At 47.5% G+C, this 22,975-nt stretch overlaps 1 protein-coding gene across 2 annotated transcripts in view; it reads left to right on the top strand.

Annotated features, from left to right (window-relative positions):
• LOC142803339 (uncharacterized) overlaps window positions 1-22,975 on the top strand; it is a 61,532-nt gene that overhangs the window by 7,523 nt on the left and 31,034 nt on the right. The window contains exons 2-3 of one of the 2 annotated variants that reach the window (XM_075888454.1): window positions 16,485-16,682; window positions 19,941-20,234. In XM_075888454.1, the coding sequence (XP_075744569.1) occupies window positions 16,485-16,682; window positions 19,941-20,234 (492 nt within the window). The remainder of the gene's footprint in view (window positions 1-16,484; window positions 16,683-19,940; window positions 20,235-22,975) is intronic. The other variant, XM_075888455.1, reaches the window with a different exon arrangement.

Below are 22,975 nucleotides of genomic sequence, written 5' to 3'. Positions count from 1 at the left end.
CTTGTTTCATGGGACATTCGGGAAACGACAATGGCACCTCGTAGAGATGGTTGGAAGCTGACAACCCGGAGGCCGTCGCATCTTCGTCATCGACCAGATCGCGAAGCAGCGTTACCTGGTCGACAGCGGTACTGACATTTGTTGCTACCCGCGATATGACCTTCTAGGACCTCACCCACCGATATCTTTCGAGCTCAGCGTCGTAAATCGGTCCACAATCGACACGTACGGCTCACTGCACTGGAACATTCAGCTCAAGAACTCACTCCACGACCTTCACTGGAACTTTGTCATCGCTAACGCTGCCGAGCCAATCATCGGCTCAGACTTCCTGGCTCACTACAACATCCTTCCAGACTGCCACAGCGACTGTCTCGTCGACTCGACAAAGGGACGCCCCACACCAGGCCAGCGAACAACCGACCAACAGCCAAACATCAAGGTCCTCAGTGTGGATGATCGCTCGCCGTACTATGCTATCCTCGCCGAGTTTCCCGGCTTGAAACGCCCAAGCAGAGTTCCACGCAATATGCAGCACACCACCGTGCACTACATCAGGACCTCTCTAAACCCCCGGTTTTTCGCCGTGCCCGTCGCCTCCCCCAGACCACATGCGCATAGCCGAAACAGAGTTGAAAGCGATGCTCCGAGAAGGCATCGCCCGTCGCTCCAAAGGCCCACGGGCCTCATCACTTCACCTTGTCCCGAAGAAGACCACTGGCTTACGCCCATGTGAGGACTACGGCGCCCTCACCGCACGCAATATAACAGACAGGTATCCTGTCCACCACATACAGGACTTTTATGGCTGCCATTTATGGCTGCCACGTCTTCTGCGTGCTAGACTTGGTGAAGGCTTACATGCTCATACCCGTCAGTCCGAACGACGTCAAGAAAACTGCAATAATTCCCCCGTTTCGCTTGTTCGAGTTTCCCTTCATGACTTTTGGCTTTGGGAACGCTGGGCGAACCTTTCAGCACTTCGACTTCGGCTCGACTTCGGCTTTGTTCATCTTGACGACATATTGGTCTTCTCACGTGATGCCGAGGAACACCCACCAGCTCCAACGCCTTCACGACCCCGGCCTGCTCGTCAACGTCCAGAAGAGCACGCTTGGCGCTTCCACCGTCCATTTTCTCTGCCACGAAGTTTGGTCAGAGTGAACTCGAGTCCTGCCTGATCGTATCTCTGACTTGCAAAAGTACCCTCAACCCACCACCGCTAGAGACCTTCACCGTTTCCTCGGCATGCTGAACTTATATAGTCGCTTCTTACCGCACGCCGCCGACTATCAGGCACTCCTTCATGATGTCCTGGCTCGTCTACGTGAAAACCAACCCGTTACGTGGACACCAAGTTTGGTTGAAGTTCTTGAGGAATGCAAGAATGCTCTCCACATCCCCACGATCCTCTCCCATCCCGTCCTAAACGCTCCCTTGAGACTCTTCACGGACGCCTCTGGCTTCGCCGTCGGCGCCACCTCAATGCAACGCGTGGACAAAATATGGCACCCCTTGGCATTTTTTTCAAGGAAACTCTCAGCTCAGAAGGTGAGCCCTTCAATAGCCAGTTCCATCAACAAAACCACGACCGCTGCTCGCACGAGTTCGCCAGCTTACTACAGAGAAGTTCTGGCAATATACGAAGCAGTGCGGCTCGTTCTCGAAGCGCAACACTGCACCATTCATATTGACTACAAACCTACGGCTTCTCTCAACGTCGCGATAAATTTCCGCCTGTTCAGCGGAACCAAATCTCGTTCATTGCACAGTTTACAGCCCGTAGTATGAGGTCTTACCGCTTCCTTAAGCTGTGAATTTCAAAACAAAGAAAAGTGCTCACAGTGTCCACAGCAAAAGCGTAGGAAATGCGGTGGTCTAGCAGACAACACTGTGCGGCAGCCTCTGAGCGACGTCGTCACGTAGGTGGCGCAAAGATATGTACTCGACGCCAATACATTTTCTTTCTGTCGCTCGCTGAGCCATCGTCAATTTAAGTTGAATTCTCTCTGTAAGCATCCAGACTTCCACTGCATAGCGGCAAGGTGCAGCTATAGCATGCATTTCTCTTGCGAGATAGTGGCACAAACACATAAGCTCGGACGCGCGTACAAACACGCACACACTTTCCCTCCTCATTTATGTTAGGTTGGCTTGAGCCCGTTATATAGTAGCACAGGCCACGTCAGTTTTTTTTCAGTTATATTTATACACAAGGGCCAAAAAAGCCCACACATACATACACACACGCACACAAACACTCCTATACGATGTGCAGAAAGGGTGACAAAGAATGAAGCCTCGGTGAATAATTTTGAATGAAATATATGCCGCTTTCTTGAGATACATTTGTCTCATTCATGTATAGTGGAGCAATAATAACTTGAACGCTATGAGTTCTGAGAAAGGTTTGAATAGTTTAGTATTGAGCATGACCTTTCTATACATTTCAGAAATATGGTATTTCGAATTTTTTGAGCTTGTACCGTATATATATATATATATATATATATATATATATATATATATATATATATATATATCCTTGTCTAACTCCGTAATCATGAGTTGCAATTCGCCCCCTGAGTTACTCAGCAATGCAATGTCATCGGCGAAGCGCAGGTTACTAAGGTATTCTCCATTAACTCTTATACCTAACTGTTCCCATTCTAGGCTTCTGAAAACCTCCTGTAAGCACGCGGTAAATAGCATTGGGGAGATTGGGTCCCCCTGCCTTACACCCTTCTTGATTGGTATTCTGTTGCTTTCTTTATGAAGCACTATGGTAGCAGTTGATCCCCTGTAGAATTATTCCAGAATGTTTATATATACTTCATCTACGCCCTGATTCCGCAGTGCCTGCATGACGGCTGATATTTCTACTGAATCAAACTCCTTCTCGTAATCTATGAAGGCTATGTATAGTGGTTGGTTATACTCTGAGCATTTCTCTATTACCTGATTGATAGTATGAATGTGGTCAATTGTTGAGTAGCCTGTTCGAAATCCTGCTTGTTCCTTTGGTTGATTGAATTCTAATGTTTTCTTTACTCTGTTAGCAATTACCTTTGTAAATAGCTTGTATACTACAGAGAGCAAGCTGATCGGCCTGTAATTCTTCAAGTCCTTGTCATCTCCTTTCCTATGTATTAAGATGATGTTAGCGTTCTTCCAAGACTCTGGTACCCTTCCCGTCAGGAGACACCTCGTAAACAGGGTGGCTAGTTTTTCTAACACAATCTGTCCTCCATCTTTCAGCAGATCTGATGTTACCTGATCCTCACCAGCAGTTTTGCCTCTTTGCATGCTCTCCAAAGCTTAAAATTAATCTGCAGAAAACGAACGTAATGTACGACAACCGCGGAAAGGAGCAGCGCTTCGAGATAGGTGATAGTGCATTTGAAGTTGTAAGAGACTATGTCTACTTAGGGCAGGTAATAACCGCAGAGCCTAACCACGAGATTGAAGTAACGAGAAGAATAAGAATGGGGTGGAGTACATTCGGCAAGCACTCTCAAATTATGACAGGTAGATTGCCAGTATCCCTCAAGAGGAAAGTATATAACAGCTGTATCTTGCCGGTACTTAGCTACGGAGCAGAAACCTGGAGACTTACAAAGAGGGTTTAGCTTAAATTGAGGACGACGCAGCGAGCAATGGAAAGAAAATTGGTAGGTGTAACCTTAAGAGACAAGAAGAGAGCAGAGTGGATTAGGAGACAAACGGGGGTTAAGGATATCATAGTTGAAATAAAGAAGAGGAAATGGACATGGGCCGGGCATGTAGCACGTAGACAGGATAACCGCTGGTCATTAAGGGTAACTAACTGGATTCCCAGAGAAGGGAAGCGGGTTAGGGGGAGACAGAAGGTTAGGTGGGCAGACGGGATTAAGAAGTTTGCGGGTATAAATTGGCAGCAGCAAGCACAGGACCGGGTTAACTGGCGGAACATTGGGGAGGCCTTTGTCCTGCAGTGGACGTAGTCAGGCTGCTGATGATGATGATGATATATATATATATATATAAATATAAATAAATATATATATATATATATATATATATATATATATATATGTATATATATATTACAACGAGCGAGTTTACGTATAAACACTTCTTATTACTCAAGAAGCGTTAGCCGGAACAGGCTGGTTCAGGCAGCGACCCGGCAAGCACGAGCCATACGGACGTCAATGTCTTCGACGTCTTCTTTCACGCTGGCACAGAGCTGGCTGGCACCAGTATGCTGCGGTACAATTACTCCCCGCTCAGAAAGGAGCCAACCTTGCGACCTAAGTAAATAACATGACAAGGGGGAGAGGGGTTATAGCACGGTTTGAGGCGCGATACGTGTACTGTTTCACGTCCATGGTAGCGTTGTTCTGAAGGTGGATCCATGGGCTCAACCTAATAGTTGACGGGAGATGTTTGTTGCACCACATGGTAGGGGCCATGGTATTTCGACGAAAGCTTCAGGGAAAGACCGGGATGGGTAGACGGGACCCAGAGCCAAACCAACATTCCTGGGTTATAGTGGGCACTAGACGCAGAGGCATCGTGGTCAGTTTTCTGGTGCCATTGGTCTTGCGCGGTAAACGAGCGAGCGAGTTCACGACACTCTTCGGCATAAGCAGCTGCTTCGGAAATATGCATCGCTTCGGAAACATGTCTGTAAGGGAGAATGGTGTTCATGGAGCATGATGGTTCACGTCCGTGCAGGAGGAAGAAAGGAGAAAAGCCAGTGCTTGTTTTTGGCGCAGAGTTGTACGCGTACGTGCAAGAAAGAGCCCTTGGTTCCAATTAGTGTGGTCCTCAGACGCGCATATGGCGAGTACATCTCCAAGGGTACGATTAATGCGTTCTGGCATTCCATTGGTTTGAGGTTGGTTTGCCGAGGTTTTCCGTTGCACAATGCCACATTCCTTGAGCAGCTCGTCGGCGGCGTTCGAGAGAAACACGCATCCATGGTCACTCAGTTATTCTCGAGGTGCACCGTGTCGCAAAATGAGATGGTGAAGAAGAAAGGACGCAACGTCTTTCGCAGTGGTAGCGGGCAGCGCAGATGTTTCAGCGTAGCGTGTCAAATGATCCACGGCGACGATAATCCACCGGTTGCCTCGAAGAGAGTTGGGTAAAGGACCATCAATTTTGACGCGGTAGAATGGTCTCGCTGGGCACGTTAAGGGTTGCAAAGGGCCAGCAGTGCTGTGAGAAGGCGTCCTGCGTCGTTGACACGTGGTGCATGACCGAACGTACTGGCGAACGTGCCGATACATGCCGCGCCAGTATTATCTTAGACGAAGGCGAGAGTAAGTCTTAAATACTCCAGCGTCACCACACTGGGGGTCATCGTGAAAGGCAGCGCAGATGTCCGAACTCAAATGATGAGGGATGACAAGGAGCAGCCTACTCCTATCCGTCACGTAATTGCGGCTCTACAACAAGCCTTCATGGACAGCAAAGTGTCTTGCTTGACGATAGAGGGAACGTGAAGTCGATTCTGATAAACTGTAAGAGAGGACGTCGAGCAGAAAATTAATTCAGGGATCCTTGCGGTGCTCGGATGGCATGTCGGTGATGCTCAACGATGACGAATCGCAGATCGCAGTTGGTAAGCAGGTAAGGTCAGGAGGCAGCGGAGAACGCGACAGGGCGTTGGCGTCTGAATGTCTGCGTCCTTAGTGATAAATCGAACGGATGTCACATTCCTGAAGGCGTAAAGCCCAACGAGCGAGGCGGCCAGTAGAGTCTTTCGTGAATGCCAGACAGCAGTTGACATGGTGATCTGTGACATCACACTGGCGTCCGTAAAGGTAAGTGCGAAACATTTCTATAGCCCAAATGATAGCCAATCACTCCTTTTTCGAGACGTAATAGTTGGACGCTGCCTTCGTTAGGGCACGGCTGGCATAGGCGACAACGTGCTCGTCACAGCCATCCTTGCGTTGAGTGAGAATGGCACCGAGGCTGACACCGCTAGCGTCCGTGTGAATTTCAGTAGGTGCATTAGGATCGAAGTGGTGGAGAATTGGCGGATACGTTAGTAGCCGGCGCAGCGTCGTGAATGCGTCATCACAATGAGAATTCCAGCCCGAGAGGTTCGCGCTACTTGAAAGAAGCTGAGTCCGGGAGGCCATTATAGAGGCAAAAATGTGGATAAAACGCCGAAAAGACTAGCACAAGCCTACAAAACTACGAAGCCCTTTTAGGCTAGTAGGCTTGGTGTACTCGGTGACGGTAAGCAGTTTAGCAGTTTGGCAATATTCCTTTTTTTTTGAGACGACGTGGCCGAGAATGGCGAGTTTGTGGGTGGTAAAATGACATTTCTTGAAGTTCTGTTGCAACCCGGCTGCCGTAAGGCACAGGAGAACTTGTTCCAGACGGAAAATATGAGTAAAGGCATATGTGCCATTTAAGTCCCCTAAGGACACTGTCCATCATCCTTTTAAAAGTCGCAGGCGCATTGCAAAGACCGAAGGGCACTACATAAATTTTTATAAGCCGACAGGCGTCACAAACGCCGTTTTTGGATGGTTTGCTTCGGTCATTGGCACTTGCCAATATCCAGAGCGCAGATCCGCTGAAGAGAAAAACTCTGCACCTTGAAGGCAGTCAAAGGTGTCATCAACGCGTGGCAGGGGATAAACATCCTTGCGTGTGATATTGTATAGTCACCGATAATCTATGCAAAACGTAATAGAGCCATCCTTTCTTTTTGCTCGAGGACCACTGGTGAAGCCCAAGGACTGTGTGTGTGTTGAATGACACCACGTTGCAGCATCTCGACGTGTTGAGTGATGACGTCACGCTCAGCCTGCGAGACATGGTAGGGGTGCTGACGAAGCGGATTATGAGGACCAACGGGACCAATGTCCATATGTTGAGCGACAACTGCCGTGCGTCTCAAGGGAGGTTGGCCGTGGTCGAAGGAGGCGTGTAAACGGTCAAGTAGCTGAACTAGCTGATTGCGCTGGTCTTTCGTTAGCCCGGTGCCCACGCTGCGCAACAGAACGTCTTCGTCAGGTAGTGAGGGTGTAGCAGCAGCTGTGACAGCATCCACGGACATTGGCGTCATATCAGAAGTGGCATCGAAAGAAAAGATGTCATAATAAGCGTCAAGACACCCAATACATTCGCCTTGCAATAAGGTAGCGAGACAAGGGAACGGATTGCACACGTACACGGCACTGGAACTATCGGCAAACGTTATGACAGCAAACGGGACGACAAGGTTCCGGCGATTAGCGCATTTTTGCAAGGGATTAAAGAGGGCAGTTGAACCAAGGATGTAGTTGCAGAAAATAGACGCCACGGTGACAGAAAAAGCAGAGATGACGGCGTCAGCGGCAACGATCCCCTTTTAGTGTGAGCCAGGGAGATCTATGAATGTCGTGCTGAATGGAAATAAAATGGGTTGTGCATGAGCACAGTCGACAGCTGCATGTTTAGCGGAAAGTAAGTTCCATCCCAGGATGATTTTCTGAGACGCATGCGGAAGGACAACAAATTCAACAATGTAAAGCACTCATTGAATCACAACACGAGCAGTGCATGTAGCAGAACGCTGGACGTGCTGCGAACTGTCTATGCGTAAAGATACGTCAACCAGTAGAGCCGTCATTTTGTTCAGTTTGCGTCATAACGCTTTAATGATTACACAAATAGCGGGGCGCACCTGTGTCGACAAGAGTAGTTGTGGCGAAACCGTTCACAAACACGGCAATCTCGTTAAGAGATGAAAGATAAGGCCTTGAAAATTTCGTTGGTGGCACAGTTCTTGCCTCAGGAACTGCGGCTGTTAGTTTTTTTCTCCACGGCGTGATAGGAATGGCGAAGCATGGGTGAAGGAGACCGAAGGCAGGGGGAAAGACATCGACCTGGGCTGAAGTCTGCTCGACGTGAGCGGGGGTCAGGTGCATCACGTGTAACATGCAATTCTGGTTGCCAATGAATGTTGCCGAAATGCTGAGCGTCAATAAATATAGAATCTACGGTGAAGACAGTATCGCGCAACATTCCCTGGAATACCGCAGTTGTAGCAGATGGGTTAGTTATCCAGAGTATGCCAAGGGTTTACAGGTGCTCCAGATGGCGATAAGGGTCAATTTACCGGATAAACTGAAACTGGTGACCTGTAGTAGTTGGTGGCTGGACTGTATGAAGGGAGCGGTGGTTGGGCAGGAGGTCGGCGGACGGCTTCTGCAAAAGTCAGCGGTGCAGTAATTGATATTGTGGATGCGGTTGAAGGGAGGGCCTCGGCAACTTGCGTCGGAATAGCACGGCGAAGTGAGTAGTCCAGTGCTTAGGGGTCTCGTACATAGTGGCCACAAGAGAGCTAGTGAGCAACTTCCTCCCGGATGAGGTGTTGAATTTGGAACATCAATACGCTGCAGTGGGGGACACTGCTTTAGCATTCCAAAGCCGAAATATTCGCTGTTTGCGTATTAGCGCGACGTGTAGAAATTCGGTGCTTTCGGAGCTAATCAAAACTTTGACAGAGCTGAATTACGGCCGTGACAGTCAGTGGGTCTTTGGCCACAAGCATAGGAAAAAGGTCGTCATCAATGCCTTTCAATATATGCTTTATTCTGTCAGCCTCCGTCATCCCTCGCATCCACTCGCCTACAAAGGCCGATCACATCCTCAATGTAGCTCGTGAAGCTCTCACCACTTCGCTGAAATTGTCCCTGCAGGCCAAGTCCAGCGCGAAGCTTCCGCATATCTGGACGACTGAAAAACCAGGTCATGGTCTCTTTGATAACCAACCAGGTGGCGATGTCGGCTTGGTGGTTGGTGAACTATAGTTTAACGAAATCTGTCAGGTAGCAGAAGACGTAAGTCAGCTCCACAGGGCCATCCTACTTGTTAATCACGCTGGCACGCTCGTACTCTGCCAGCCAGTCCTGAACATCATGATCTTCAGTGCCATTGTAGACTGGTGGGTCACGCAGACGAAGCACACCAGGGCACATGACAGGCGGCGGCGTTGAAAAGGCTTGTGGGAGGTCGACGCACTTGGTCATTGCGAAATCTGATGGTAGCTTACTGCTGGGGAGCTCCAGGACGTTACCCAGCACCTATATCAAATTCAACGAGCGAGATCACGTGTAAACAGTTGTTATTACTCAAAAAACGTTAGCTGCAACAAGCTGGTTCAGACAGGAACCCGGTAAGCACAAGCCACACGGACATCAACGTCTTCTGTCACGCTGGAAATCAGCTGACGCCAGTATGCTCCGGTACATGCTCCGGTGTGTGTGTGTGTGTGTGTGTGTGTGTGTGTGTGTGTGTGTGTGTGTGTGTGTGTGTGTGTGTGTGTGTGTGTGTTTAGCACCACTTGTAGGCTACGTTTTCGTATGTACTCTGGGGCCTCGGATTGATGCTTATATCGTCAAACTTTTTGCAGCAGGTGTTGTCTGTTTTATTTGTGGCGAAAAATGCACTTAAGTGTCAAGAAGATGCATTTTACATGCTAAGAGGGTCACTCGGCGTATAAAACTTACTGGTAGACCAGTCTGTGAACATCTTTGCAGCTATTGAAGATTGATTCCTCCATGGACTGAAGAGACATTTTGTGCAAGATGACAATGAGGATGATTGCGATTTAACGGAGTGGTAGCTCTACTGCTTCTGGTTGAAACCTGGAAGACGCCCTTCCACGTGCCTTTCACCTTCAAGCTAATAAAGTTTGAGCGCTGGTAACAGATCTTAAATAAAGATGAAAATGGCTATTCACTAAAATGACAGCATGCTAAAGGGCACATAAATCTATCGCACTCTTGGCGACACTGTGTCATCTCTTCTCGCACAGTAAAAAACGCACAAAACGAAGTGAAGTCAAATTGTTTGCCCACAATAGCCACGCGACCTCAGACAGAACGGCCGTGCGATTGCATGGCCAATGAGGCTAGAAAAATCATTGCGACAAATATTCTTTGCCCTTGTTCAATCGAGAGCTTACTTTTGCAGGACGTCACGTAAACAGCCCCGCCACGGTGGTCTAGTGGCTAAGCAACTCGGCTGCTCACCCGCAGGTCGCGGGATCAAATACAGGCTTCAGCGGCTGTATTTTCGATGGAGATGAAAATGCTTTAGGCCCATGTGCTCAGATTTGGGTGAACGTTAAAGAACCCAAGGTGGTCAAAATTTCCGGAATCCTCCACTACGGCGTTTCTCATAATTATATAGCGGTTTTGGGACGTCAAACTCTACATATCAATCAACCAATCACCAAGTAAACAGGCTGTCGCCCTTCCTAATCGAGCGGAAAATACTAGAAAAACATGGGGAAACAATTCTTTCGTTCCAGATGTTTTCAGGGGTCGTTTACCGGTCCAAGAGTTGAGTGTTGGGTGCCGCTCCCGCCAGCAGCGTTGGCTGTATGCGAATTTACTGCACGGAAATGCTGAAAGAGCCGATGATAAGTAGTAAAATCTGTATGTTGTGTTCTGGTGCAAGACACTGCCTCTCTTGTCATGGAGTTAGTCAAAGTACGTAGAAGTCTTGCTGTATTTTGCTAAAAGAAGACAACTAAATCAAGTGAAATCCCTGCAGAGCAATGTTCTCCTCATCTTCTCCAGACGCATGTACTTCTTAGTTATCACTCGACATACCTTCTTCACCCACATTAAGCTACGGATTTCTTTTTTGAGATGTCTAACGCGTAAGCGTTTTGAGTAGCAAAGTTTGAAAAGGCAACAACCGAGGCAAGTTATTCAAACTACGAATTTATATTTTACATCGCGCCATGGTGATAGTTGAGGGAACATGGGCAGCAGTTCTAGTTTTTTTATGTAATGTGAAAGTTAGTTTTTCCAACATTCATGTTTCAATTGCAAAAATGACGCTCTCTAAAATTACACTCGGCTTGCATGCCTATTCAGAAAAATATTCTCTCTCCAGAAAGCCAGAGTGAGTTTAGGGTCATGGATTTTCGGTAATATTTCAGAACTGCTTTTTCTGAGTGCAAAGGTGAAAAGTGTGATGCAGTGTTTCAAAATATGATGCTACTTGCACGCAGAACGCTGTCTAATGTATTGGGCATTGGGACTCTATGGGGGCCTTTTGGGAGAATCCAGAATTGGGTGTAGTTGAAATAAGTGACCAAAAATACATGTGACTGTGCAAATATATTATTATTTGCTGCTTCCACATCGATAACGGAAACAATAAAGGGAATATTAACGTTAAATAGCTCGTCTCTGAAACAATATGGCGTCACCGTCAATGGTTGTGAGCGAGCGACAAATCATCTTGTCCATGGCAAAAAAAACGAGAAAGATATAAACAGTACAAATCTTAAATTTTCATGGTCGAAATAAAGATCCAACCCGGGCCGTTTGCGCAAGGAGGTGGTCTACCACATGACCAAGGGTCTGCTTATATGTACAACAAAAATAACTTTCTGCTTAGAATTGCAGTGAAAATAACATTCACGCTAAATAAAGATACCCGTTCTGTGTGCACACTTAACAATGCAACATGTATTATTACAGTAATAATGCGTGATACAGGCACATTGCCATCACGCGTCAGAACAAGTGTTCATAACTACCTCATGTTTAAACCAGCCACCCACTACAAAAGGCACGCCAGTTACGGTGCGTATTCCCTTGTGACCATGTACAGGGTTCAAGCAAGTTTGAAAACATTTCACGCGCATAATTACTCGTAGTGTGAATCACCCTACCTCTTAGACAGCATGCATTGGCGACGAGATATCACTATCGCGTTCAACTCTTAAAGGCAAAGATTCATCACCATCATCAGCCTGACTACGCCCACTGCAGGGCTAAGGCCTCTCATATTATCCGCGAATAAACCCGGTCTTTTGCTTTCTGCTGCCACGTTGTAGCTGCTATCTTTTCAATCTAATCAGCCCACTAATTTTTCTGTCTTCCCTACGTGCATTCGCCTTCTCTGGAACTTCCCTCAGTTCCCCTAATGACCAGTGGTTATTGTGCCTACTTTCTACTTTCCCGACCCATGTTCGTTTTGATAGTACACCTTTAGTGGTGAGCAGAAGAGACGTTTACTTTGTGGAAAACGTAGCGGTAGAACCGACCAGCTGTCAAGCGGAGCGAGCGCGAGCAGCAACAACACTCTTCCTTCTCTTCTTCAGCTGGCGTTCCGGCCTGTGCCAAATATCAATGCTACAAATCACTCCCCCCTCAGAAAAGGAGCCATCCTGGCGACCTATGGAACGGGTACGACGGGTGGGTCGTAGTGCGGCTTCAATCGATCTACGTGAACAGTCTCGCGGCCTCGATGCCGTCGGTCTGTTGATGGTTGAACCGGCTCAACAATATAGTTAACCGGTGAGGCCTGACGTAGGACTCGGTAGGGGCCTTCGTACTTCGGCAGTAGCTTGGTGGAAAGACCAGGAACAGATGAGGGAACCCGAAGCCATACCAAGGCGCCAGGCGAGTATGACTGCGAAGACAGGTTTTCGTCGTGACGGTTCTTCTGGTACGCTTGATCTTGGGCGGTTAAGGAACGCGCGAGTTGCCTGCATTCTTCTGCATAGGTGGCGACTTCAGATAGAGTTGTGGATTCCGAAGCGTCTGGATGATACAAGAGAATGGTGTCCATGAATGAGGAAGGTTCGCGCCCGTAAAGGAGGAAGAACGGAGAGAATCCTGTCGTAGACTGAGTGGCGCTGTTGTAAGCGTAAGTTACAAAGGGTAGTATGCGGTCCCAGTTGGTGTGATCAGCGGACACGTACATGGATAGCATGTCGCCCAGTGAGCGGTTAAACCGTTCGGTCATTCCATTCGTTTGCGGATGGTATGCGCTGGTTGTCCGATGCACAACGTTGCATTCGCGAAGAAGGGCTTGTACCGCTTCGGAGAGGAACGTACGGCCGCGGTCACTGAGTAGCTCACGAGGCGCGCCATGGCGTAGAATGAGATTGTGAAGGATAAATAAGCCAACTTCACGTGATGTGGCCTCTGGCAGCGCAGCAGTTTCAGCATAGCGTGTCAAGTGATCAATGGCGACAATCACCCAGCGGTTCCCGTTAGGCGTATAGGGAAGGGGACCGTACAAGTCAATTCCGATGCGGTCGAAAGGGCGGGAGGGGCAAGGCAACGGCTGCAGTTGTCCATTGGCTATGTGTGGTGGGCTTTTTCGGCGTTGACATTTGGAGCACGAACGCACGTACTGTCGGACAAAGCGGTACATTCCGCGCCAATAGTACCGCAGCCGGAGACGTGCATACGTTTTTATCACACCGGCGTGGCCGCATTGAGGATCCGCGTGAAAAGAGTCGCAAATGTCGGCACGTAGGTGGCGAGGAATCACAAGCAACCACTTGCGGCCGTCAGAAAGGTAGTTGCGACGGTACAGGAGTCCATCGCGGATGGTAAAGTGTCGAGCTGTGCGCTGCAGTGAACGATTGGGCGTAACTTGGGACGGCCGAGACAGTAACTCTATCATAGAGGCTATCCAAGCGTCTTGGCGCTGTTCATAGGGCATGTCCGCGTACGAAAGTGCCACAGCATCGAGGCTGGATACAGAAGTACTTCCGTGTTCATGGGGAAGTGGAGAGCGGGAGAGAGCGTCGGCATCTGAATGTTTGCGGCCTGACCTGTAGACGACACGGATATCATAGTCTTGGAGGCGTAACGCCCAACGAGCGAGACGGCCAGATGGGTCTTTTAGTGACGATAACCAGCAGAGGGCGTGGTGATCAGTCACGACGTCAAATGGACGGCCATAGACGTAGGGTCGAAATTTTGTGATTGCCCAGACGATGGCTAGACATTCTTTTTCTGTGACTGAATAATTCTGTTCAGCCCTAGTAAGAGTGCGACTGGCATAAGAAACGACGTACTCGTCGTATCCAGACTTGCGTTGAGCAAGAATAGCGCCAAGTCCGACTCCACTTGCGTCGGTGTGTATTTCTGTAGGGGCATCAGGATCAAAGTGACGGAGAATCGGTGGAGATGTCAGCAATTGACGTAGTTTCGCGAATGCCTTATCGCAATTGGAAGACCACGCCGAAATGCCCTCGGTGTCAGAAAGTAGCCGTGTTAAAGGGGCCATGACAGATGCAAAATTACGGACAAATCGGCGAAAGTATGAACATAAGCCGATAAAGCTCCGGAGTTCCTTAAGTGTCGATGGCTTCGGAAACTGGGCGACAGCACGGAGTTTTCCAGGATCAGGTAGAACGCCGTCCTTGCTGACAACATGCCCTAAGATGGTGAGCTTCCGGGCGGCAAAATGGCACTTTTTCAAATTTAGTTGGAGCCCAGCATGTGTAAGGCAATGCAGGACACTTGCGAGGCGCAGAAGATGGGTATCGAAGTCTTTTGAAAAAACGACGACGTCGTCCAAATAGCAAAGACACGTCTGCCATTTAAGGCCTCGAAGTATGTTGTCCATCAGACGCTCGAAGGTGGCTGGGGCGTTACAAAGGCCGAACGGCATCACGTTAAACTCGTACAAGCCGTCCGGAGTTACAAACGCAGTCTTGGCGCGGTCAGCTTCATCCATGGGTACCTGCCAGTATCCCGATCGAAGATCCAGCGAAGAAAAGAATTCTGCACCTTGCAAACAGTCGAGAGCGTCGTCAATTCTGGGGAGCGGATACAGGTGGTGGCTGGTACGTGGGGGGAAGTGCCTCGCAGACTTGCTCTTCGATGGTTTGGCGCAGTGACGAGGTCAGCCCATGCGTATTGCTGGGAAGCAAGGGGGCAAGGGACAACTGGCGTGCCACTTCCTCTCGGATAAATTGCTGGATTTGCGGGGTCAATACAGTCTGTTCTGGAGATATTGCACCAACGGTCAATGCTGGCGTGCTGGTCATGTCGAAAGTAGGCCGTCGCGTTGAAATGCGCTGTTTTCGCAACTCATCGAAACTTTGGCAGTGTTGGATGACTTCCGAAACTGTTTGCGGGTCTTTAGCCACCAGCATGTGGAAGGCATCGTCCTCGATGCCCTTCATAATGTGTTTTACCTTGGCGGTTTCCGACATGTCAGGATCAAAGCGACGGCAGAGGCCTACGACGTCCTCAATGTAGGACGTGAAACCCTCTCCCGACAGTTGGGCGCGATCCCGCAAGCGCTGTTCTGCACGGAGCTTGCGCACTGTCGGTCGGCCAAACACGTCCGCGAAGGTGGTCTTGAAAGTGGCCCAGTCGGTAAGCTCGGCTTCGTGGTTGTTGAGCCAGAGCTCTGCTACTCCTCTGAGGTAAAAGTGGACGCGGCCCAGTTTGTCGTTTTCGTCCCACCTGTTGTTGACGCTTACTCGTTCGAACGAAGAGAGCCAGTCCTCGACGTCCTGCTCATCGGTGCCGTTGAAGATGTCTGGATCTCGCTCTCTCGGGACGCCGGGACAGTGGACAGGTGGAGATGTAGGAGCCGTCTGCTGTGCAGCGTCGATGGACATTGTTGATGGCGAAGGTAGAGTTCGGTTGCGGAGTTCCAGGATAGAAAAAGGTACCCAGCACTCTCCACCACTTGATAGTACACCTTTAGTGGTGAGCAGAAGAGACGTTTACTTTGTGGAAAACGTAGCGGTAGAACCGACCAGCTGTCAAGCGGAGCGAGCGCGAGCAGCAACAACACTCTTCCTTCTCTTCTTCAGCTGGCGTTCCGGCCTGTGCCAAATATCAATGCTACAGTTTCTTCTTGTTGATTCCAACTGTCATATTCTGAACCTCTCTTTGTACGCTGAGCCTCTGAACCACTCTACTTTCTTCTTGTTTCTTAACGTTGCACATTAGGAATAGTTTTCTCCAATTTTTTGTCAGTCGCGGCATTGCTCGATGGGGGTATTTTACCGACAAAAGACAATACGTGAAGTTTAGGTGTAATGAGATGTGGACTGCAGCGAAAAACGCAGTGCTCTCTGTAAAGCGCCAAAAGGGCGCCTGAGCGTATACTGTCGTGTATCTATGATCACTGCGACCAAATGAATATTATATTGGACATTGTGTGCCTTGTGTGCCTCAACCTCTTACAAACGCAAGTTAATTGTTGAATGCGCTTTAGGACATAATTCATCTATTTCTTAGGCGGCAGTAGTAAATATCATTCGTGCTCAATCCCACCATTCAGAATGCTCCTAAGAGGCGGGACACACCGGTTTTGATCATATTCACTAGATGGCATAACGGGCCGCAGAAGCAGCCGAGATAATGCTTTCCAGAAGCAGGTTCGAAAGCTGGGGTGTGCTGTCTTAGATTGTTCAATATATTAGACAAACTTCCTATAACCGGGTATTAAGAAGGTATGAAGGGACTTGGTACCACGAAATACATATGTGACAAAGGCCCGAACACGGCACAAATTTTTTCCCGTCTGTATTCGTATTTCCTTCACTAAAACTTTTTTCTAGAGAATGCTTTTTAACGAAAATTAAGGTTCCCTCATTCAATTGTGGGCGCAGTTTTGTGTCATCTTTTGCGACTGCTCGCATGAAAGCTCTGCCTTTTGCTTACACCATTATTGAGCTATGTGTTTTTTTATCTGACCAGGGCCTCGCTGCTCCTAGGCGGAGCAAGGAAGTACTCCGTCTAGTGGACACTTTCAAACAGCTGAGGAGCAGAAGAGATAAGGAATGGAAGACTATGTTCACATTGGGCCTGCTTGCTGTTCTGCCTGGAGTAGTGTCCTTCTTGCTGCTTGGAATTTTTCTACAGTATGCAAAGTCCAGGGACGACACCACACGCCCGGTGAGGACCGCTCAAAAATGGACGTTGCATGTGCACCACCGAGCCAATGATCCTGGGAAGCAAAAGTTTCGACAAAACAAGAATCCTGTTTTGGCCAGGTCCACGGCCACCCTCTATGAAATGAACTGGTAGTAGATATACAGGATTACGGAGCGTCATGCACTAACAGAGTAGAAATTCACATTTAATGTAATGAACACGCCTATCAAGCATATGTCATCTGGAGTAGGATGTTAGTACGTCCAACTTGGTAGATCATTGAATTGTCGTACACGAATCACTTTGAATTCAACTTTTGAGTCGTTTTGAAGTCTGCCGAGTGGTATTTCTCATACTGACCAGAATAAATATGAGCAAGCGCGGGCGCACCCTGTGTAATCTTGGTGTTTATAAAACACCGAGTTTCTAAACCTCACGTTATCCAGTTAGTTTAGGACGTTGGTTACTTTCGCCGAATTTTATTTGCTAGATCAGTAAGATTGGTGGTAGTTAGGTGGTACAGCATGTCGTTTTTTTTTGTGTCGCTTGCCACTTTCCGTTGGCTAATATCAATGTGTCCGATAAACAGACCACAATGCATTACAAAGTTTGTTTGGTGCGAAAAAAAGTTCTGGTTTGAACACTTACAGGCATGAAATGAGATGTGAGGGAACCAAGGAAACAGCATAGTGAAACTGCACGTCCACTAGCTTGAAGAGACCACTTAAAATTGCCTTTGAATTAAAAAATCGTTGAACAAAATAGCTTGTTGCAAGAAGCTTGTTGTCGGCAGCTTGTTGTCGTAAACTTGATGTCAGGAGCTTGTTGTCAAAATAAATTTTTTATCAGAAGCTAGAGAAAGCATGAATCGCTTAAATAAACTTTTAGCCTTCGTGCTTCTTAATTTAATATGTTTTTCTTCTTATTTATCATGTTTTTAAAATTTGAAAATTGAAAACTTGAAACTTGAAAAAAAAATTGCCCGCAGCTTCCCTCGGGGGAACACTGAGGAGGATGCGGAGCATATAATTGGTTAACGGGGTGTTAAAGTGCGACTTACTTGGGTCGATGGCTAAATTGGTTAACGTGGTTGTGAAATGGGGTGTTATATTGCGACTTACTTGGGTCGATGGCTAAATTGGTTAACGTGGTTGTAGGAGGGGGTGTTAAATGAGTGAACACGTACACACGTATGCGAAAGGGCGGCGCTGGTCGAAGGGACGTCGATCATTGTGTTTGTGGATTCGTTGGAATTCATTTCACCGCGACCTTGGACGTCGACGCGCCGTACAAACCAACCGACGAGCGGCAGCTGAGCGAGCGAGCGCCGACCTTGAGTATATATACAGCGCGACGGCGCATGCACTGTCAGCTGTCGAATGTTCGAGAAGGGGGAGAAGCGCAACGGCGCATGCGCGCGCATCAGCTGCCGATGTTCTCGAAGCGCGACGGCGCATGCGCGCGCGTCAGCTGCCGATGTTCTCGAAGCGTGACGGCACATGCGCGCTACATTATACAGCTAGCGAATGTTCGTGAAGAGGAGAAGCGCACGCGGTGTGTAGAGGAGGAAGGGTGCACAGATGGTGGAGGAGTGAAGCGCGCGCGGTGTGTAGAGGAGGAAGCTTGCGGACGGCGCCGCACTACAAGCCTCGAGTATTAGATGCTCCGCATCTAATATAGCTTGGTGGCCATTGTGGACTCAGGATAGCAATGCCCTATAATTAAGTCCGCGTGTTCATGATCTAATAAACCTGTGGCTCAACGCTATCCTGGGTAGGAAAGGACTTCCCTCTTTCAAAGTACCACTGCGCCCACGTCGGTGTTGAAAGAATGTTTAGTAGCGCGAGGCAAAATGTGGGAGCAGGAGGCGATAGGCTAATAGGATTGTTTCAAATGCATCAAGTCCCCGCCTTTGTGGTCTAGTGGCTAAGGTACTTGGCTGCTGACCTGCAGGTCGCGGGATCGAATCCCGCATGCGGCAGCTGCATTTTCGATGGAGGTGGAAATTCTGTAGGCCCGTGTGCTCAGATTTAGGTCCACTTTAAAGAACCCAAGGTGGTTCAAATTTCCATAGCTCTCCACTACTGCGTCTCTCACAATCGTAAGGTGGTTTTGGGACGTTAAACCCCACATATCAATCAATCGATGTATTATTAAATCAATCAGATGCATTACCAAGAAGCCCACGTTGCTACTCTTGCCTTTGTAGAGCACACATGTTAGATGCTTTATGCTCTGTGGGGCGACAGACTGTAGCAGTTGCGTCAGCAGACGTCTGTTAGGCCGGGCATGCTGCTGACTCTTTACGCCACAGTCTGAAACTGCCGCAAGGTGTTAACCTCAAAGAGCGAAAGCCGGCTGCTCACACAGTCTACACAGATGTGGACTCGGCTATACTGCAGCGCTTCTTCAGCTGAAATTCTTTCGCTCGGCATACAAGGAATACTTCTTCGTTCTCTTTTTTTACCTAAGGTAGGATGCTCGCTACAGGTGCAGTTGTGCGTGCCTCAACGCGGGGGTCCCAGGTGGCACAGTCACCAAAACGAATTCTCCTCTGCCCTACACAAGTATTTCTCTAGTGTAGGCCTCCAATAGTTTTTCAATTTTTGTAATTTGCCACCGCCATTGCTCAGTTACGCTATGTTATCCGAAAACGTCAAGTTACTAAGCTGTTATAGGTTAGTAATCATCGCTATTTTATACCAATCCAATCTTCTGAACCATTCTGGCAGTTTCATGTGCATTTAAAGGAAGATACACCTGAAAACTAGGAAACATGACAGCTTTGCTTTTGTATATTGAGTATTCTGGGCTTCCAAGTACCACTATGAAATATTATGAAGTTGCGCAATTATCTGTTCTAGTATAATTTCTTAGCAATTTATCCAGGCAAGTTGAGAGGTCTGGTCACTTTGAGGAACTACTCTTGATTTAAAATAAATTTCCGTTTTTATGAAGTCAAGCGCCCTGCGAGTTTTAAGGAAATGAAATCAGACTGGTTAAAGACGGAGGGGTTTCACTTAGAGCGCAAAATGCATGAGACAAAGGAATCGAGAGCCTACACAGGCGTAAATCTTCGCATACGTTCGCTCTTTATTCGTCTGGTATCTGGCGTTCAAGTTTCATGATTTTTATAATTTTGTTTTGCATCCTTTCATGTGCATACAACATTCTGTTTTTTCTGCTTGGCTTAGAAGACAGCATCAAACCTTTCTCACTCACTATAAAAATGGAAGGACAAATATAACCTTCTTATCTAATTATCTAACGTTATTATAGGCGAGCGAATTGCCTGGACTCTATGCTCACCTGGGTCCTGGGTCTGATATGACACGACCCTCATCATCAATACCTGAACCTCTGACAACGCCGGCGCCTGCGACAAATGAACGTTTTAGTCCTTCCCATTATCTGCGACCACAACGAAGCTCACGTGAAGGTGTATGCTCAAACACACTTTGTCGCTTCGTCGCCCAGTGGCTAAGGTCGAAAATTGACAACTTCAAAGAACCCTGCAAGGACTTCTACGCCTACGTCTGCGCAACACACAGGGGGCATAGTCAGTTACGCCAAGTAAGTTGTAGTTGCTTACTTCAAACATGCCACCGCATGCTGACGTTTCAATATCAGGAAGAGAAGACGTCGCTATGAAGTAGCCTTCTTCGTTTTGTGATGTATTATTGATAAGCAAAAAAGTCATATTTTTTCGGAAACACTGCCAGCGTGATAATTATTGATATACTGTAACAAGATCTGCTAAGGTCTCATAACCCTCTATGTTCCGGGATCACCCGGCTATGCGAAATGACAATCGCAATTGATTGTGATGTTTATCCTCAGGCTGGTATGATATCAAAAAGTTACAAATTGCGCATTCAATTTGCATAGGTTTTGTTTGTTGTGAGCAATGCAACAGTTAATATTGTCCTGCTGATTCACAATATACCGCGAAGCGATACCGCAGCATCCCGAGAAAAAAAAACATGCAATGCAACAGTTGCTTAACGCCGCTCACAATTAGCACTTACAGTGAACTGCACTGTGATCGCCGAAATACCGCATCACGACAATATTCATCAATATGTGACCTTGAAGGATAACGATCAGTGCAAACAAAGGTTAATTATTATCCAGCTTCTGTGAATGTATCATTATAACTGACTTCGGCAGTTGAAGCTTGCTATTGAAAAAATGTCACAGTCGAGGAGTTTGGAGCTGCGCCTTCTCGACACTATTTTTACTCGGCTGTTATTTGGGTTTTGATTTGGTCGGGGATGAATGGATAACTGCGGCGCTTCCCAAGAAAGATAAATTGATCTGAAAACACTCTACCTAACTTCATGGTGAATGCGTGCGTGTGCGCAAGCACCGCGACAAGTGAGTGCTAACTTCGTGGCACTACGCCGAACAACAGCGAGCGCTTGTATAAATGGCTGACGGGAGGCTCCAGCATCAAGCGGGAGTCCAGAAAAATGAATATAGCTGCACAAACTGCTTCTACTATCGCTTTCCGTGTTAAAATGTTACCCGAAAGTTGACAACAGCGTTTATTAAACGTTGAATGATTATTTACACCCTAATTTAGGATACGGTCTTTGTAATCTCTTGTCAAGCTCCTCTAGAGAAGATTCACATATTGGCTATGCATTGGTTCAGTGACCACATTAAACGAACGAACACGTGCGGTGATTTCTTCGGTGAACGCATTTACCATACTCTTGTAGCAGCAACAAAATTTACAATACTCACTTATTGTCAATTGCATCTTAAGCCATATCAGGTACCCTCTGATAGGAGAATGTCACACAACGGCTCAAAGGTAGCTATAAGTGAATATGAGGATCATAATCTTCTAACAAGATGACAGTACGTTTCATCATTATGAGGGACGCAAACCAATTATTCTATGTGAAAAGATTCAGAAATGCAAAGGTAACAAAACAGCAATGTGAAATATTGAGCTTTACCAAAGCAGCTGCATTCGATCACCTCGTCCTAATTTCGGGACGGCCTAATGTGTCAAGTGCAAAGAGTCTGCCCCGCCGCGGTGGTCCAGTGGCTAAGGTACTCGGCTGTTGACCCGCAGGCTGTGGGATCAAATCCCGGCTTCAGCGGCTGCATTTCCGATGGAGGCGGAAATGTTGTAGGCCCGTGTGCTCAGATTTGGGTGCACGTTAAAGAACCCCAGGTGGTAAAAACTTCTGGAGCCCTTCACTACGGCGTCTCTCATAATCATGTGGTGGTTTTGGGACGTTAAACCCCACAAATCAATCGATCGATCAAATCAAGTGCAAAGAGTCTAATGAGTCAAAGCGGAAGTACCGAGAACTCTTGAGCCTGTTGTTCGTGAGTGCACTAAATATTGACTCACAACCTACCATGCTGAAAACTATTTCAAGGAAATTGTTGGACCACAAAAAAGTTTGAACATAAGTCCTAAAAGCTCAATCAGACATTTCAAATAACTAAATACCGTACTGTGGATGCGTGATTGCCAGACTTAAATATTGTGGCGAATACGAAGTTGCGCAACGTGTTAGAAAAGTTTCTAGTCATCTGTTTGTGCTTTCTTCACAATCAGTCTTTCATTTTCGAAAATGCGAAAATATAGGTGCGTTTGGCTAGGCACAACTGAATGCTTCTCATGACCGTAAGATATTGAAGAAAAAATGAACTAAGACAGCGGTTTTGGGAGTATCAACAGATGACAAATTATAATTGCAACATAGTAGTAGAAGCAGGATGAAAGTGCTGTGCACTAAGAGATGTCTCAAGAAATGTGTTCGAAAGCATCAAAAATAAGAAAACTATGCATACACACTCACTGTATTCACAATTCCTTTTTTCTTGAAGGCATTCCTCCAAGAGCCCGTCGCAGCTTTCAGATAAAATAGTAGTGTCAATACTAAAAATTGTGACGTTAAAAAACTGAAGCGAATTTAAAGAGGAGGCTGAAACCGAAACAGCAACAAATGCGAAAAAAATCAGCCTATCACAGAGTGCTTGTTGATGAAAGGGGTGAAGCATTCGTCCGTCCGTTCGTTCTTGCTTCCGTTTGTCCGAGTGTCATCTGTGCGACCGTCCGTGCGTCCGTTCATGCGTCCGTCTGTGCGTACGCCCCTGCGTTCGTCCGTGCGTCGTTCCCTGCGTCCGTCCATGCGTCCATTCATCTATGCGTTCATCCGTCTGTCTACCCATCTGTGCGTCCATCCGTGCATCTGTCAGTCTGTGCATTCGTCCATCCGTCCGTTAATCTTGGGAACACTCCAAGTACGACTGTCTCGCATCTTTTTATTATATATTCTACATATACA

Source organism: Rhipicephalus microplus, chromosome 3, assembly GCF_043290135.1.
Source record: "Rhipicephalus microplus isolate Deutch F79 chromosome 3, USDA_Rmic, whole genome shotgun sequence".
Lineage (NCBI taxonomy): Eukaryota > Metazoa > Arthropoda > Arachnida > Ixodida > Ixodidae > Rhipicephalus > Rhipicephalus microplus.
The sequence above is the reverse complement of the archived record's forward strand: the minus strand, read 5'-3'. Positions and strand labels throughout refer to the sequence as shown.